This window comes from Sitophilus oryzae, unplaced genomic scaffold (genome assembly GCF_002938485.1).
Source record: "Sitophilus oryzae breed Bouriz unplaced genomic scaffold, Soryzae_2.0 scaffold_1356_pilon_pilon, whole genome shotgun sequence".
Classification (NCBI taxonomy): Eukaryota; Metazoa; Arthropoda; class Insecta; order Coleoptera; family Curculionidae; genus Sitophilus; species Sitophilus oryzae.
Window position 1 is genome coordinate 1157601 of NW_022146011.1, and position 20063 is coordinate 1177663.

Below are 20063 nucleotides of genomic sequence, written 5' to 3' on the forward strand. Positions count from 1 at the left end.
TTTTATAAAGAGCTCTGGCTGATTGTCTTTAGTGACGAACAGCCATGTTAAAATATAAGAAGAAGAATATTTACTATAGGCAACTCAAAATACACGAAATAAAAAAAGAAAACTTTTTCTTGGTTAGTTAGTTGTTAGTTCAATGGATATTCACCAGGGTACGCCACCTGTAATATAAAAATGCGCCTTAAAATTTATTTTAAATATCTCTAGCAAATTGGGTAATTTCTAATATTTAATAAAAAAAAACACTGCAGAAAGTTAAATTTGCTTATCATTAATGCAATGAATTATTATAAAACTTTATATGCATTTTATAAACAAAATCATTAAAGATATGGAATTTTTTCATTTATCTTAATAACAGTAATTAATCATTTTTTTTTGTCCATTATATCGTATTATAGTGTCCATTTCATATGAACCGTGATATCTGTGAAGAAGTAACAGTTATTTTTGTGTTTGAATCACAAAGCAATTGTTGTTTGTTTGCATTAGAAGAAAGTCATGAAGCTGTAAGTATAATAGTATTTATTTATGTTTATTTTTATTGTAGAGACTTATTTAGGGCTAATTTCTTATTTTTATTTATTTTTTCTATAATTTATAAAAATGTTTTCGCTTTATTTAACATATTTTCTGTAACATTTTAAAACAATTCAACTAAAGAAGGGTTATTCTTAATATTAATCTTAGTTTTGCCACATAAAAAAGTAATTTTCCTACTACTAATTGATTTAAAATAAAATATAAATATTTTTATTATTTCATCTATGTGCCACCTATAAAAATATTATACAACCTTTTGTACTTAATAACACCACTATTGGCGTCCCCGTGGACTCTGTGAAATTCTTAGGACTTGTTCTAGACAACTCGTTAAAATGGGAGTTGCACATCGAAGCTTTATCAAAGAAACTAAGCGCTGCCTGTTTTGCGCTAAGATCAGTTTCTGGGGAACTTAACTTATCAACCTCTAGAGTAGCCTATTATGCCCTTTTTGAGTCACATCTTCGTTATGCCCTTCCATTCTGGGTACTTATTGCTGCGCAACAAAATTTGATCGTATTTTCAAACTTCAAAAGTGCAGTTCGATATTTATTGGGATTGAACAGTAGAACTCACTGCCAGAATTTCTTTAAAAATTTAAAAATACTGACTCTTCCTTCTTTATTCATTTTTGAATCCGTTTGCTTAATCCGCAAGCACATATCTGCTATTCCCGAAAGGCCATCTTACAACTATCCACTTAGGAATGCGGAGCACGATCTTTATCTGCCAACCCCGAGCTCAGAACTAGTTAAATAAGGCTCAATACCGTACAATCCAAAAAAAATGTACAATCATCTGCCTTTGAATATCAAGTCGCTTTCATTCTTTCCCGCATTTCGCAAAGCTCTGAAATCATACTTACTGGAGAGAACCCTATATGCGGTAAACGACTTTTTGTTGATGTTCAATCATGAACAATGTTGAATCTTAAAATTTTGATCATCTCACACACTGGTTAAAAGTCTAGTATTTAATATTTTATGTATGTTCTATTTGTAATTTTAATGTTGTATGTAAATTGTTTGATTTGTATTGTATGATATTTTTTATTATTTGTATATTTTTTGTGCTTTTGTTTGTTTCGTAAATGCTTTGTCGATGAAGCTATTTTGGCTTTTTGTACAATAAACCGTTATTTATTATTATTATATGTTCTAGAGAATCAGAGATACGATTTCATGTTGGTGACAAAGAACATGCAGGTAAAACAATATACTAACAAAATAAAAAAGTTTTATTCGCTAAAAAAAACATTTCTTTTTCATTTTTTTAGTTAAAACTAGTGATGTAGCTTCAGATATGACCCTAAATACTTATTTAAGAGACAGGATGCATCTAACAGGCACTAAAAAAATGTGCCTAGAGGGTGGTTGTGGCACATGTATAGTTGCAGCAGAAATGCTTGATAATAATGGAATGAAAAGAACCTTATCAATTAATTCTGTAAGCCATTTTATTCTTGAAAATAATTAAACAATAACAGATCGTTACATGATGGAAATATTTTTATTTATTTTTTCTAGTGTCTAGTTTCGATATTCTCTTGTCACGGTTGGAAAATACTGAGTAACGAAGGAATAGGTGGCCCATTAACCGGATATCACAAAATTCAAAGAGCTTTAGCAGATAACAACGGATCTCAGTGTGGGTAAGACTATAATTTTTATCCAAAAAAATCCTTTATGGGTATTTCGCCACTGCACTACAAGAAAATCTACAAAATAAAATAGTTATTTTTTGTAAACACTTCTGGCGTTGAACCTAAACGGACACGTACTGCTTGTCAGAAGTTATAAATTCTCGCGAATCTACCATAAAGTTTACTTTAGAAGTAGATAGAGGTAATCGTTTGCCATTTCTTGATGTTTTAGTGTCAAAGTTTCAAAATAAACTAATTTTAGATGTTTACAGAAAACCCACAAACACAGATAGATACTTAAATTTCACATCTAATCACAGTATAAGTGTAAAAAAAGGTGTTATAAAAAGTTTATATGATAGGGCAAAAATAATATGTACAGACGACATTTCACTAAACAGAGATATATACCACATAAAAAATACATTAAAAAAACGACTATCCACCATATATAACAATACGTAAAAATTAAAAATAATCATACAGAAAGTTTGGGGCTTTTTGGTTTTACCTTATTGAGTAATTGTTATCAGGTAGTAATTGTTAATTTTGAAGTTTAACTTGATATAATGTCATTTTAACAGAACGTCAACGGTTTTTGTAGACGTATCTGTTTAAAAAAACTAAAATGTTCTCGAATAGTTGAATTTAAACATTTTAAATAGTTTTTTCCTTCATTCTTTGTATTTTTTTCGCTTCCGACGACGGAAAGAGATAAACATTCCGAAACGTTATGCATTTTTTTGTTCGTTAGGCGAAACATGGGCAAAACACAACATGCCATTAGAACTAATACTTCTAGTAGGCATGTTCCTTCATAGCTTCCTCTATTTTGAACTCTTCTATTTTTTACTATACGGCATTTTTATTCCTAGCTTTTGTTCATCTGGTATGGTAATGAACATGTATGCTCTGAACCAATCAGGAAAGCAAACCAAAGAACAAATTGAAAAAGCCTTTGGTGGAAACTTGTGCAGATGTACAGGGTATCGTCCCATTTTGACGGCCTTCAAAACTTTTGCTTCTGATGCAGGTAATCAAAGAATAACAAAACTTTTAGATATGAAGTTTTGGTAAAAACTTGAATTTTTGATATAATGAGTTACTTTTGTATGTTGATATGTAAAAAACACCCTGTATATATTTTAGACAAAAAAATTGAGCTAGATGACTTGGAAGATATTAAACCATGTAGAAAATCAAACTGTGCTAATGACTGTGCAAGACCATGTTCTCAAAGACCGGTATATTTTGAAGCAGGTGAATCCAAATGGATGAAGGTCTACCATCTTCAGGATTTGCTAAACGTCTTAAAAACTGTGGGCAATAAAACGTATCAGCTAGTCGCTGGAAATACTGCAAGAGGTGAATAACTACCCAACAAAAACTATTAACTCTTTTATTTTTTATCTATTTTGAATATCTACAGGTGTCTACTGGCCAACATCTCAGCCTGATGTTTACATCGATATAAACAACGTTGCTGAATTAACAACTTTTACAGCAACTGCTGATAGTGTGACATTAGGGGGAACATGTTCTCTGTCATACATTATGGAGAAATTCTACGAAACTGGTAAAGCCCAAACTCAGTTTTCTTATCTGACCAAAATGGCTGACCATCTGGACTTGGTGGCTCATGTACCAGTTAGAAATGTAAATATAGGTCTTTGATTATATAATGCATACATATAACATACATATAACATACTTGAGTATAACATACTTGAGTCTAACATACTTGAGTCTAACATACTTGAGTATAACATACTTGAATCTAACATACTTGAGTCTGGCATACTTGACTCTAATATACTTAAGTCTACTATATGCTTGAGTCTAATGTACTTAATATGCTGTACTATTTATTTTCACTGGAATTTTATACTCACTCACTAATTAACTACTAACATAAAAAGTGTGAATATTTCTAGATAGGGACTATAGCAGGAAATCTAATGATTAAACACCAACATCAAGAATTTCCCTCAGATGTATTTCTCATTCTGGAAACAGTGAATGCTACGCTTGTTATAGGTAAAAACATGTTTTAAAGAAAAGCATTTTTTTAAAGTACCTATCTATTTTAGTTGATTTGGAAAACAATATTGAGATGGTATCTCCACAAGATTTCCTCAAAGTCAATATGAACAAGAAAGTGATTAAACAAATAGTTTTGGATGCTTTTGACTCGACTTATTCATACACAAGTTACAAGGTAATTAATTTTTTTCTCGTATTTTTGACTATATGTTTTTTTCGTATAATTCTTGATTAAACTTGTAGATTATGCCAAGAGCTCAAAATGCTCACGCTATGGTCAATGCAGGATTCTTGTTCAAACTTGACACAGCGAACAAAGTTCAATCAGCAAGAATAATCTACGGTGGAATCAACCCCAGTTTTATACACGCCAAAAACGCCGAAATGGTGCTAAAAAGCAAGAATCTTTTCGATAATAGTACTATACAAGCTGTACTAAAAGCTCTGGACCTGGAACTTGTACCGGATTGGGTTTTGCCAGATCCCAGACCAGAATTCAGAAAGAAACTCGCCAAAAATCTGTTTTACAAGGTTTTAAAATCTATTATTTACCATAACGAATGAAATAAATGATGGTTTTATACATTTTAAGTGCGTATTAGCTCTAGCCAAGGATATAGCCCGTCCAAAGTACCGAAGCGGCGGTTCCTTGTTGTTTAGGCCAGTTTCAAACGGTACCCAACAAATCTATAGTGAAAAGGACAAATTTCCTCTGACTCAACCGATAATCAAGCTTGAAGCACTAGCTCAGACTTCTGGTAAAGCTTTTTCTTCGTTTTACAAAAAAACTTCACCACAATATACTTTATAGGTCAAGCAAAATACATCCTGGACATTCCCAACCTTCCAAATCAGTTACATGGTATCTTAATACAAGCCAGAGCCGTCGCAGGATCAACTTTGACAGGTGTCGATGCTAGTGCAGCCCTAGCACGTCCAGATGTCGTTGGATTCTTCTCTGCCAACGATATTCCTGGTGTCAACAATATCGCAGTCGCTAGTCTGTCTATGTCAGTAGTGGAAGAACTATTCTGCAATGGAAAGGTTCTTAAAATTATATAATACCTACTAGAAAATTATACTTGAGTTTAAAATACTTGATTTTGCTTGATACTTGAGTTCAAGAACTATTCTGCAATGGAAAGGTTCTTAAAATTATATAATACCTACTAGAAAATTATACTTGAGTTTAAAGTACTTGATTTTGCTTGATACTTGAGTTCAAGACACTTAAATATAGACTAGGGTATAATATAACTTAGTTCATTATACTAGAGTTCATGGCTGTTAAAAAGACTTGAGTTCGATATACTTGAGTTAAATATACTTGAGTTCACAGCCGTTTGAGTTTATTATTTGTATTGTTAAAATAGATTTAAAATATACTTCAGTATGCTGTGCTTTGAGTTTCATATACTTAAGATCAAGACACTAAAAAAGACTAGAGTATATTATACTTTAGTATAATAAACTTTAGTTTAATATGCTTAAATTTATTATACTTGATATTACTATATTTAAGTTCAAGACAGTCAAATAGACTTGAGTGTAATATACCTTAGTTTAGTATACTAGAGTTCAAAGCAATTACAATGGACTCGTGTATGACATACTTGAGTTCAAACCAGTTAAAATATAATATGCTATACTTGAGTTTAAGGTACTTGAGTTTAAGACAGTTAAAATAGACGAATTTATTATACTCTGGTACAATATACTAGACTTCAAAGGTCCTAAAATTGACTTGAGTTTGATATACTTGAGTTCACAGCCGTTTAAATAGATTTGAGATGATTATTTGTATTGTTACAATAGATTTTGAATATTCGAAACAGTTAAAATATACTTCAGTATGCAGTGCTTTGAGTTTAATATACTTAAGATCAAGACAGTTAAAAAGACTAAAGTATATTATACTTTAGTACAATAATTTTTTTAAGTTTATTATACTTGATATTACTATACTTAAGTTCAAAACAGTTAAATAGACTTGACTATAATATACCTTAGTTTAGTATACTAGAGTTCATAGCAATTACAATGGACTTGTGTATGATATACTTGAGTTCAGTATATTTGAGTTTAATATACTTGAGTTCAAACCAGTTAAAATGTAATATGCTATACTTGAGTTTAAGCCAGTTTGGTTTGGTCTCTTAAAATTTACTTGTGTTTGACATACTTGAGTTCATCAGTTAAAATAGACTTGAGTGACTTAGACCTTAATTTTGATACTTGAGTTTAATATACCTGAATCTAATAACGATTTAGTGTGTTTAATTATTATTTTTTAGGTAAAATATTACTCTCAACCTGTTGGTATACTGGTTGCTTCAACCCATGATGCCGCAGTAGCTGCGGCACCCTTTGTAAAGGTTTCTACGTCACCGTCCAATACCAAACCATTACTAAATGTCCGCGATGTCTTGAATCAGGGAAAAATGGACAGGGTAACCCATCAAACATCTTTTATTCGTAAAAATAAAGGCAAGAAGACATAAAAGTGTCGTAACTTTGTCTAATCGTCCAAACATTTACAGGAAACGATATAAAAACAGTTATCAAAGGAGAAACATACATTGAAGGTCAGTACCACTTTCATATGGAGACACAAAACTGTCTGGTGGTACCTACAGAAGATGGTTTGAATATATTCCCAGGAACTCAATGGATGGATCATCTCCAAGGTGCTGTGTCGCAAATTCTTAACGTACCATCGCAAAGGTAAGGGATATTTTTGCTCTTAATTACTTTGCGGTACTTCAAAAGTAAATATTTACTTATTTCATAGAATAAACATGTTTGTGAGACGCCTTGGTGGGGGATTTGGCTCAAAACTAAGTCGTAACGCTTTTATAACCGGAGCAGCAGCCCTGGCAGCTCAAAAACTGAACAGACCAGTGAGCATATGGATGCAGTTTCATGAAAATATGGATATTATTGGCAAAAGATTCCCTTGCTTATGTAGATACGAGGTTGGCGTTAACGCTTCAGGAAAAATCCAGTATTTAGACGTACGTAACTAGCATATGGTACCACCATAGTAGAAGGAAAAGAGTAGTTGCACTCTCCCAAATATTTTCTGCCAGTTTTTACAATCTGTCGAATATCGGCAGATTGCAAGGCGTTTCAGTTGAGTTCCGTCCGTCGAACTGCGGGTTCGAGCGCTGCGTCCCAGCACAGAGACGGATTGACAAAAAATGAGCGCCTGTGTGTTGCTATTGGTTGTAGTAGTAATTCAAAAAATTGTGCTTTAAGTTTTTTTTTGAGAGTCATTTGTGATCATATTTGCGTTCAGGTTAATTTTCTCATGACTGAATAATTTGATATTATTTTCATTTAAACCTCAATTTTTTATCGATTTTACTTTTGACAACCATCCCTTGCTTGCTGTTTAACGAACTGCACCATCATTGAACAAAAATTTGCTAGTACCGAGAAAAAAACTGGAAATCCCGGTTCCTTAGAGGCATGGTACCGAAATTACCGGTTTCGAAATACAGCTCCGGTTCCGGAAACGCTATCACGTACCATACCGTGAATCGCCCTATACAGGGCGAGTCTTAAATAAGTGCAAATATTTTTAGGGGTAGTATATTTTGGCCCTAGAAGTCAGACTTTCCTGCGCAATTTTTTTTGAAAAAAAATCTGGAATTTTTTTTAGTTTTTAGTTAAAAAATATAATTTCTTGATAATATGGTAACTAGGGTTCAGAACCGGAAATTCTTAATTCCCGGTTCTTTCGGTACCTTCGGGACTCGCTAATAATAACTAAACAATTATTCTTTTATTACGTGAGAAAGTAGTTATGCTATTTCTCATTGCCCTAGCTTCTTTTCTCTTTTGAAATATCTGTAAATGTTTATTAGCAATTATTGAAGTTTAAATATGTTATTTTATTATTTAGTACAATGTGTTGTTCAAAGTATTAGTTATCCAATGAAAATCACCTAACCAATATATTACTACAAAACAAACACATTAATGTTAATATTAAACTTGTTTTAAATTAAAAAAAAAGTTGTAGAAAATCTTTGAAATAGATAATAATATAAAAATATGTCATTATATTGTAGCGTTTTTTTTAAACATTACCACTGCGAACGGCAGCTTTTCATCGGAGAGCAGTCGTGGGTAAGGTATTTCACTAGAGAGAAAACTAATCAATAACAATAAACAAAAAAATACAGATATTGGGCGCCAGGCATGTACAGAGAAAGAAAACACAGTTGTATATTACTTAAAACTAATGACTATATTTATTCATGATGGACTGTGATGGTAAATAGCATTGTACAATTTTAATAATTATTATTATAGTGGTTATATGCCAACGAAAGTGGTGCTAAGAATTGTACTAAATATCTATGAAAAAAACTATGATAAAATACAAGACATGTAACGTTTAAGAGAATTATGAAATGTAGCATTACTTTAATTAATTTGATATATTTTATATGATGTTAGTGCAATAATAGATATAATCTATAAAAAAGTAATACTATTACAAGGCGTAATGTAATGAAACCTAAAATCTAAATCATATTGTAACTACTAAATCGACATAAATGTTTTTAATAATCTAACCACTAAATATAGTCTGTACGATATCGTTTAAAATGTACGTTAAGTTAAGACTGAAAATGTGTTAAATGTTAAATGTAAGCTAAAACTTAAATCTAAACTTAACTGTTCTTTATGTAATCTTGCTTCAAACAGTAACAGCGTGAGTTGGGGCTCGCATCTCTGTACTCGGCCATCCAATACAACAAAAGGGGCCAGAATGAGGACACCATGAATTGGAACAGCCGTAATTACTAACTAGCTTATGGATGGGAACGAAGCAGCATGGGGCTCAAGCTACATCCACGCTGGGGCACTTTATATGCAAGAAAAATCATTCCTACTGGGGACACTCGTTCACAGGACATCCGTACATAGGATAATGGTACAAGGGAACACTACCCGTACCTTGGACCATAACTTAGGACTATAACCTTGGAAATAGTCCGTACCTTGGATACTACTAGGACCTTGGATAATGCCCGTACCTTGTAAATGGTCCGTACCTTGGACCCTAAAAATACGAAACTCTTGTTTAAAATCAAACAAGGTCTAATAAACAAAATGAACCTACCTCGAATTACTTCCGAGGGCTCACTAAATAATAAAGAACATGTCCTTTCTTCCATGTGACATTCTGAGGACAAAAAGAAAAGGGACGCCAACGTGCCAGCAAAATACAAATACAAGTTAGGTTGGGACATCCAAACTCTAGCCTAAAAATATGCAGTAATAATATCGAATCTAAAAGGATAATATTTCATCTTTACCTGTTGCTTTGAAATAGCAGCTGATTCAGATTATACAGCAAGATTTAAATAATCACCATTTCTAAAAGCCGGGATGGTTAGGTTAGGCTACAGAGCGCTAAAAGCACGCTAAAAGCAAAAAGTCAGTCGACAGCACAGAGAGTTGACAGAAGCGATGTTGACAGCGCCTCCACAGAGCGATAACAGGGTTGTGTCAAACGATAACAGGGTTGTGGACTAGAGAACGTAAAAATTCGTCAAATAAATTATCCGGCCGGAAAGATAGGGAATCCGGTGATGATACGCCAGACATCATATATTATATATAAAAAAGACATGTAACGAACTAAAAACGTTACAATATATTTTTTCCGCATTTCTTCCCATCAGAAGATTTTCAGATACAGAAGAATTGTTACTTACACCAAATGTGAAAATATTCTGTTTTCAAGCAAATTTTTACTCGATGATCAATTTTTTCTTATTTTATTTTATTGTGAACTCATGTTTTCCTAAATACGTATCTGTGAAACTATGGCGAGTGTCGCGACTATACTTTGCCTAATTATAGACCACGACTATACAGCTACGTCAGTGGTCACGGGACGCGAGAACAAGGTCATATAAAGTGGCAGAAAAAGAACAAAAGATTTAACAAGGAGCAAAGCTACTAGTTTCCTTATACTATGGTACTGTATGGACTAATGTATACTATGGTATACTGTATGGACGTAATTTAAAATTTAAAAAAAAAACACGTTCTAGGTCAATCTTTACAGTGATTTTGGAGTAGGAGGTAACGAGTCTGTCGATAGCAATATCATTGCCCAATTTCAGAATTGCTACTTAGTTGACACGTGGAAATTTGACACTTACACTGTTACAACGGACAATTCGGCTTTCTGTTATGCCAGAGCACCAGGTATACTATACAGGCTGTATCATAAATAAGTGAAAGTATTTTGATGAGTTCCCTTTATACAGGTTATTCACCACATACAACAGGGAGTCTTGTAGTAGAACGATTAGATTTTTACAAATTGTAAGTTTTGGATTAGAGCTACAATTTAAAAATATTTTTACAAGATACAGAGTGTCCCAAATAAATAAAAAATATCAAAGTTGTATTTTTTTAAATTGAACACCCTGTATGTTATTACATTTTTAGTTTCTACGATTAAAATAAATGTAAATTTGATTAAGGTTTACCGCATTTTAATCTTAGCGTTTTTGAAATATTTACGTTTTTATTAAAATACAGTAACAATAATTGTTATATTAAAATTATTTTAATGCTTCATTTACTAAATTTTGTGTCCCAGTAATAAAAATTATACTACCTTATACAGGGTGTCTAAAAATTTATTTTAAATAATTACTAACTTTAAACGGCAATAACTTGTTTAATTTAAATGGAACACCCTGTATATTACGAGAATCAGATGCACAATTTAATTGTCTATCAAATTGTATTATACCATTTTTTACCTATCTCTTCAACTTTTCGTAGAAAATGCATTTTCTTCTAATTTAGACCTCATTTATCAATACCCATGGAATATTGACATTTTAGATTATTTTTAAAGATGTAATAAATTTTCAAAGAGTACAGATACTAATATTGTCGACATAGTTCACTAATTTCATTAAAAAATAATAAAACTGTTTAAATATTATTTGCTAAAGAGGACCAATTAATATGATCCCAATATTCAAACTACATTAATTGACTGTTTGCGTTGATTAATAATGTCTGGTCCAAATACTAAAAACTGAATTTTGTATGTGTATTATACAGTGTAGTAAAAAGTAACACTTATTTATTTCAATATAATTTTTATTTAATTTTTTGACGTACTGTACATCTGCTGGATCTGTGTCTATGAAAGGAATGCGGACAAAAAACATTTAAATAAACAGCAATATATTTTATACGTCGACTTGACGAGTACGTCACCGCAAATCGCTCCGCCCACTCATTTTATTGGCTACATGCGAATTTGTCGAATTTTTATTGATGAGACGCGTCGTCTAATTTTTTACGAAAAACATGGAGAGAATATCGTTTCCCCTCTCACGGATACCCCGTAGCTACAGAACGGACAGACGAACTGTACATTTCGTACATTTGTTGCTTAAAAAAAATCTGAAATGTCAATATTCCATGGGTATCTTGATAAATGAGGTCTAAATTATAAGAAAATAAATTTTCTACGAAAACTTAAAGAGACTTAGTTCCTCTGGGTTGGTTAGTAACTAAACTACCGATTAAAAATTCTTGCACTTATTTATGTGACACCCTGTATATATATTTTTTTAAAAATAAAATGTAAGTTATATTCGGTTAAACATTTAGGAAGCTTAGAAGGATTGGCATGCATAGAAACCATCATGGACCATATTGCCCTAACATTGAACTTAGATCCATTAGATGTCCGAAAACAGAACTTAGACAGAACAAATAATCCAATAATGGTGGAAATTTTGACAGAAATGGAGACAACGGATGATATTGCTAATAGGAAGAAAGCCATTGCCGCTTATAATGAAGTAAGTTCTTATATACAGTGTGTTGTATTAAAGCGGAATGTCTGGTATATTTTTTGCTATTAATTATAAATTCTTTTAGGCTAATAGGTGGAAGAAAAAAGCATTGAGTGTCGTACCAATGAAATATATCCTGGAAGTACTGGGAACTTTTACAACGCTAGTTTCTATCTATCATTTGGATGGTGGTGTAGCAGTGTCCCACGGTGGTATAGAGATGGGACAAGGAATTAACACAAAGGTAGTACCAACAAGATTCTTGTTTCACTACCCATACATCATAAGACCGAAATGTTGATAGATTGATAATTTCAAAGGGTTCTTTACCTTAAAGATACTTCAAAAATCATCTTGGAAAATATCTGACATTTTTACTGAAACCTCCTGTATAAAAAAATTGTTTTAGGTAGTCCAAGTGTGCGCTTACAAGTTTAACATCCCCATAGAGAAAGTTTCTGTTAAACCAAGTTACAACGTTGCCGCTCCTAACTCTTTTATGTCTGGTGGTAGTTTAACTTCGGAAGCTGTGGTTTATGTATGTATACATTGATTATTGTACTTTTTAACGGTATTTTTTTGTTATTTTATTTATATTTTAGGCTCTATTGAGAGCATGTGATGTGTTGTTGGATAGAATCAAACCAATAAGAGATAAAAACCCTACGGCAACATGGGAACAACTGATACAACTTTGTTATACAGCCAATGTGAATCTCAGCTCAAATGGATTGTAAGATGTTTCAATACATTATTATTAATATGGTCCTAAATTTTCTGTTTTTTTTGTGGACGTATTTTTTTCCTGATCATTACGAAAATTTTACTAGGAGACACACACTATACGTAGAGACATACAGTGTATACAGGGTCCTCAAAAAGTCTGCATCAAGTGGATTTTTTTAATTATTAAAGACAGGAAAAATTTAAAAATGTCTACAGAAGTTTATGCTATATACATTGCCCTACTTAAAATAGAACAATATGACATCGCCAAGACAGTTATATTCTCTTATTCATCAAGTGCCCTAAAGAAGATAAGCAAAACTGGAATAGACGCTGAAACGGACGAATTAACACTGGTCACAAGAAGGAAATTAATAAACAAAAGGGACGTACAATTAGCATGGATACCAAGTCATACAACATTTATGGAAATGAGAAAGCAGACAAGTTGGCCAACGCTGGGCGGCTCTTACCTCCCACACTAACACCCAAAGCAGATTATAAAACCTTTATACCAAAAATGAAAGAATTCATATATAATAAATGGAAAGAAAGATTTGTAGCGATTGGTAGAACGAAAGGGAAAGAATATTGCACTACAGTTCAGCAGCCATACAGGACACCATGGTTCAAACCATAGACAAACTAACAAAAGCAAGACGCGTCAACGCTGTACTGCAAAACGGTAACAAGTTTGATAAGAGTTTATTACCGCGCTTGCGTCAACTGGCCTTTTAGACGAGGACGGTTTACTTATGGATTGTGTATTTTGTAGTAGCCTTTTAGACAAGGATGTTTAATTAAAATGCGTTTATTAAAATCAAATAAATTTATTTCCATCGGTAAAATAAACAATAATTTCTGGACATAACAGATATAAAAACAAAAGTTAAATAAACGAAAACGTATTCCTCTTATTAAAATAACAAAAAAGATGATAAAAAAACAACAGTTATGGTAAACGAAATAAAAGCATTATTCTTCAAAAGGTACAAAAAATAATTATGTATATTATAATATTAATAATAGGAACAACAAGAAACATCTTAAAAATATACAACTTTTTCAAATATAAAACAAAAACATAAACTTCACATTTTCACAAGAATTTAAAAAATATTAACATTTAGAGTCTATTATAAAATATAAAGCACGAAAATTCAAATCATAAAGAGATTTAAAAGATAAAGATTCTTATAACTTACAGTCAATTTGTAGGACCTTCGTTTTGTGTACGTTAGCGATGTAATCACAATAATATGTATAATCACAGTAATTATTATGCTCTTCATAAGTGTAAAATGTATTACATTATTTGTTTTCGTTTTGTACGCTATAAAATAATAGTAATAAGCAAACAAAACGCAAAATCAGGAATTCAACAGTTCGTTCAAGGATGGTTCAAGGCAAAAACGTTTTTCGTTTTATTTAGGTTAGGTTTGACGAGTGCGACTGCGCGATGATTTCTGACTCAACTGGCCAGCGCAAAAACAATAATTCGACTTCCTCAATCCTTTGAAAAGTCTTGCTTTTGTTAGTTTGTCTATGGTTCAAACTATATAAATCCTTGACAAAGCAACAAATAACCACCATGTATCGACTCAGATCAAACCATTGCTTATCCCCGTCACATCTCTATAAAATCAGAATTAATAGAGATAATTTGTGTCAGTGTGGAGAGGTTGCTGATGCCTTTCATTTGATAATTGCTTGTCCACATAATTATAATAACCAAAAAATCTTATATTCCTATTTCGACAATGAGATAGAGCAAAAACCGATTTCCCTGCATGACATCCTTTTTAAATTCAACAAGACAGAACACATAAAACAAATCGCTTTGTTTTTGAATGTTAGTAATTTAAAACTCTAAATATTTACTAATAACAAGCCTAACATTAATTTTATAATCAAGAAAAAAAACCTAGCCCTAAATTGGAAATGTCATAATCACATTTTCTTGAAATGCACAGTAATTATTGGGTTCAATCGTAGAATGCATGCATAACTGAATAGTTGCAGAGCTTAAAGCAACCTGTTTAATAGCCTCAATAATTGTTAGTCGTTAAGAAAGATAAATCGGTGAAAGTACATAAAACGTGACCACCCAAAAAAAAAGAAAAAAGAAAAAAAAGCAGAAAATTACTTTTCCAGAATGGTCCTAGCAGCCTAGGCAACGCAACTCTCTCCTGAAAAGGAGAGTTTGAGAAGAAAGAAGAAGAAGAAATCAAATTAATTATGAAGTTTATGGTTGCTAGGGTAATTGAAAGATTCCAAACATTCGATAATTTGTTGTCAACTAATGTCAAATTTGTGCCTCAACTCTTGTAAAATGATGGAAAGTGAAGAAACTGAGTGTTTCCAAGCAGAAATTGAAGAAGCGGCTAATAGAATTACTTTTGATTTATTGCCCAGCAAGTCCAAGGATCAGTACGAGTTTTCATATAATCGATTTTGAGATGGTGTGACCTAAAAAATGTTATAAGTCTCTCCAACGAGAAGATTCTTGACAGTGATAGATGTGTCTGTCATTTAAATTTCAAAATAGTTTATTTTATTTTACAAAGAAATAAGTTGGTACAACTGGAACGCGTCGCATAGCAGAAAATTAATATATTTAAAATTTGACTGACAAGTGATTACTTCAAAATATTGTGAAAAAAGCTGTATAAAACTGAAAAAATGTAATCGAGTTATTTTATTTAATAAAAAAACGGTATGTGTATGTTAATAAAAAACGGTATGTAATACAAAACAAACAAGACACCACATACCAAAAAAATATAAAAAAGAACTATTTCTGACTTTCAAGCTTTATGAAACTTCCCGCATTTATGATTATATTTATCAATATAACTTATGTACAAATACATATTTTTAATATTCCACAGGAATAAATAAAACAACATAAATAAAACATACTATTTCATTAATAATTACACTTACCAAATTTTATACCTTCAAGGTTGATTAATTAACTTTAATCTTAATTTTTTTTAAACCAATACCTTTTGACATTATTTTTCTGCAGTACTAAAATCCATTATTTACCTATCATGTGATGTCGATATTTTACAGCTACTCCAGTTTTTAGTATGTGTTTAGAGTATGGTCCTCCTACCATATTCGAGATGCACTTATCTACGACGAGATGGTATACGAACTTTATTGATGGTAACTTCATTTTTCCTCCACTTGACTTCAAAAGTCACAAAACACACGTAATAACACGAATCAAAATGCATCATCTTCCAAAACGCCGGGTATTTGACAAAAGTTGACACAAAATTATAACCTATACTTTGACAAGACTTTGACAAGCGTCAAAAATCTAAAGGCGAGTTCATACGCATCGGCGTCCGTTTGTCGCTTTGAATAAGAAGACTAAGGAAGGAGCATATCAAAAATCTTAGGTACACCGCGATGGGCCTCAAATATGGCCGACTTAAATTCCGGTTTATCAGTGTCGTTCTAATTTTATTTAAAAAATGTAAAACTATGATGTAGGGTAGACGTGGGGTAGACTCAATAATTTGTTGTTTTATTTTACGTTGTGAATAAATGTTGGTAGTTATTAAAATTGTTATAAAAATATATAATTCTAATAAAAATAGATAAGTTATAATAAGTATTTATTAACACAAACATCCGATACGCTACTGAAGCAGGTAAGTCAAATTAACGTATCTAAATTCTTTGACATCTAATCTCTGACAAGTAATAAATAAAAGCTAAAATGCAAAGAAAAATATATAATTTAGTTAATTTAAATTGAATTTCATAAATGATCGGTTTACTACGTATGTATATTATATAGTCACTTACTAGCGAAAAGTTGTTCCATTATTTCACTCAATTTTTGCCGAGATCTACCGCACGCTACACAACCAACTATTTTAGAGTCTTTTCGATAAATCACGATAGTGTCACTGTTAATTTAAGTTCTGCCACAATTTCCATCTAGATTTACTACCTTTATACAACTATCAGTAGTAGAATAAATAATAAATAACATAAAATAAGCTCCGTAAAGACTGACAAATCCACAAAATTTCAAATCAAATTCAAATGTGTCAAATGAATCGTCAAACAGAACTGTCAAGGATCCCCACCCTAGAGAGCTTTTATGGTGGCTTTTCCGCCCACCATGCATGAATACATGGATAGCATTATGCTCCTTCCTTAGTCTTCTTATTCAAAGGTTTGTCGTTCATCGTTCTGTCAAACCAATAAAATTGAAATACGATCTGTCAATTTTTAAATAAACCAATAAAACTGGTTAAGAACAACAAGAGACGACGTATGACTGATTTATATTTAAACCCATCCATAGTTAACTTAAAAATTATTAGAAACTTTTTTTAGTAAAATAAATAGATTGGTATGGGACGTCATCTGCTTTTCTTCTGTCATCGTCTGTCGAAATCTTACCTGAGAAAAAAAACAGAGTATAGTGGCACTGGCAAGTTCAGTGAAAAGTACTTTCGGCATACTTCGAAGAAAAGTCCAAAATATGGAAATCGTCAACGCTTTGGTCAAATTATTCTTACTTACTTTTAAGCGAAAAGGTGTGGGATATCGTCCAAAGAAGTCGAAAATATTGACCAGAGAATCGACAAATTTCTTGCAGAGGCCTCGGATGAAATATACCTTATGGCCTTAGTATAATATTATATACCTTATTATAATTTTCGGCATATTTGGAGCCTGCCGTCGTGAAGAAATATATTATATACTATGCAACTTGCCATTGAATAATATCGAGGATATAGGAACTTCATTAATCGTACATATTCCAGATACAAAAACTCATGTGGAACGAACATTTGTTATTACTGATACATTATATTTGAATTATTACAAAAAGTACATAGCTCTCCGTCCAGCGACCATTAACCATTCAAGAGTATTTATAAAATATATTAAGAATAAATAAATGTGTCACGACTCCAGTTGGAATCAACACATTTGGTAAGACGCCTGCCAATATTGCTAAATTTCTAAATTTGCCCGATTCTCATCTTTATACTGGACATTGCTTCCGAAGATCCTCTGCTAGTTTGCTGGCAGATTCTGGGGCTAATCTTAATACAATTAAGCGACACGGTGGATGGAAGTTCAGTACCGTAAAGGAGGGTTATATAGAAGACTCTTTACAAAATAAAATGAGTATTGCAGGTCAAATTTTATCCAGAACCTCAGCGGATACTACCATTGCATCTAATCTTGGTACAAGATTCACGTTAGAGATAACTTCTACTTGTACTACAGCTATAAATGAAATTGGCCATGGAATAACTTATTCAAATTGTAATTTCACTAATTGTACATTTAATTTGAGTAAATAATTATTTTATGTTGACTTGATTTTTCTTATTTTTTTTCAATTATCGCTTCAGTGTTAAAAGTAAATCACGTGACTTTCTTTTAGCACCAGTGCTAAAAGTAAATGACTTTTACCATCAGTGACATAATGTCACATTTTAGGCACTGACAGCATGCGTTAAAAATTACATTTTTACTGACGTTTGTAGAAAAAATCTATTTTAATTATCTAATTAATGTCTCTAATAATTATAACCAAAAATTCTATTTGACGCAGATTTTTTTTTTGTAGAAAATGTACATTTATACATACTTACTAATATTTTTTTATTGTAGTTTTTCACCGGCAGAACCAAACATCCAAGAATACCCAATCTACGGATGCTGCGCTTTGGAACTGGAAGTCGACATACTCACGGGCAAACAGGAAATCAGCAGAGTGGACATCATAGAAGACGTAGGTCGCAGTATGAGCCCTCTGATAGACATCGGACAGCTTGAAGGTGCCTTCGTCATGGGCTTGGGGTACTATTCAACTGAAGAACTAGTTTTCGACCAAAACACCGGAAGACTAACCAACAACCGGACGTGGAATTATAAAGTGATGGGTGCTAGGGATATTCCTGCAGATTTTAGGGTGAAATTTACTAATAACACGTACAATCCTGTGGGTGTGTTGAAGTCAAAGGCTATAGCTGAGCCTCCGACGTGTTTGACTATATCGCTGCCTCTAGCTATTAGGTCAGCTTTGGCTGGAGCCATGTGTTATAACTGTTTTGAAGCGTAACCTTTGTCCCTACCTGTATAAAACTACCGAGCGAAAAAATGTACATCTCTGTGACTTTTTACGTAAAAAATGTCTCTTTGTAAAAATCGCTACGAGCAACCGTTCTTAAGATATTTAGAATGGAAATAGACAATACATGTCATTATTGACGAAAAATAAACACGTTGAGTAAATAGTTATTTCACTGAAATAATAAATTTGGGAAATTTTTATTTTTTTAAATTAATCATAAATTTTTCTGCAAAAAATGATGATAAAACAGTTTCTGTTGAACTTTTAGCACAAAAACATTTCAAGTTTATGATTTCAGTCTAATAACTATTTAGTCAACATGTTTAATTTATATGTCAATGATGACAGTTATTGATCATTTCGATTCCAAATATCTCGAAAACCAATGCCCGGCGAACCAATGAATCTATAATCCAAGAACTGAACATCACAGAACGCCTCTCAACTTCTATACAGTCACGTATGCTTAAATATTTCGGTCACGTTATGAGGAGGGATACTGACTGTATGGAAAAGCTCATTATACAGGGCAAGGTTCCGGAAAGAAGACCAAGAGGCCGCTCGCCCTCCCGATGGATAGACCAGCTATCAAAGATCACCCACAAGCCACTGCACACGCTTGTACATGAAGCACAAGACAGGGAATTATGGAGACAAACCTCACACATCACCTGACCACTACATTCCTCTTGTAGGAATAAAGATAGAGAGAGAGATTATATAACTTGGTAATATTTCAGGGGTAGTTTCGTCTCGTTGGAATTTGACTTTCGAAAAATCCGTTTGCCAAAAATATGCTTTTTAGGTCAAGCAATTTAAGCAGAATCGTTTTGGAACACCCTGTATGATTTTTTAAAAAATTTCAAAATATGTAAAAAAACCAAATAAATTATGCTTGTCCATGCGTTTTCCCGAAAGACTCACCGTTTTTTAAATAACAAATATTGTAATATCTGAGGGGCGTTTTCACCCCCTTGGAATTTGAGATTCGAGAAACCCCTCCTTAACGAACCTCTACACCCCACAGTCAATCCGTTTGCCAAAAATCAGCTTTAAACGTCAAGCAGTTTAAGCAGAAAATCGTGATTACTCAATGGCCATATTTTATGAAACATACTGTATA

The 20063-nt window shown here is 32.4% G+C and overlaps 1 protein-coding gene across 1 annotated transcript; it reads left to right on the forward strand.

Annotated features, from left to right (window-relative positions):
- The first annotated feature begins 401 nt into the window (after positions 1-401).
- On the forward strand, positions 402-18928 carry LOC115875264 (xanthine dehydrogenase-like). The gene is made up of 21 exons (XM_030890686.1): positions 402-515; positions 1711-1754; positions 1826-1995; positions 2076-2200; positions 3067-3224; positions 3341-3556; positions 3621-3847; positions 4126-4228; positions 4282-4409; positions 4478-4765; positions 4827-4992; positions 5046-5278; positions 6529-6721; positions 6775-6958; positions 7026-7248; positions 10312-10468; positions 11903-12096; positions 12176-12334; positions 12500-12628; positions 12693-12823; positions 18478-18928. The coding sequence occupies exons 1-21, from the start codon at positions 508-510 to the stop codon at positions 18926-18928; spliced, it is 3687 nt and encodes a 1228-aa protein (XP_030746546.1). The 5' UTR covers positions 402-507.
- The last annotated feature ends 1135 nt before the right edge of the window (positions 18929-20063 follow it).

What these genes read in the sequence shown, in the direction of transcription:
- LOC115875264 (XM_030890686.1), top strand. An exon ending in AACAACGGATCTCAGTGTGG is followed by an intron (nt 2,201 to 3,066) that starts GTAAGACTATAA and finishes TTTTATTCCTAG; the next exon opens with CTTTTGTTCATCTGGTATGG. An exon ending in TTTTATTCGTAAAAATAAAG is followed by an intron (nt 6,722 to 6,774) that starts GCAAGAAGACAT and finishes AAACATTTACAG; the next exon opens with GAAACGATATAAAAACAGTT.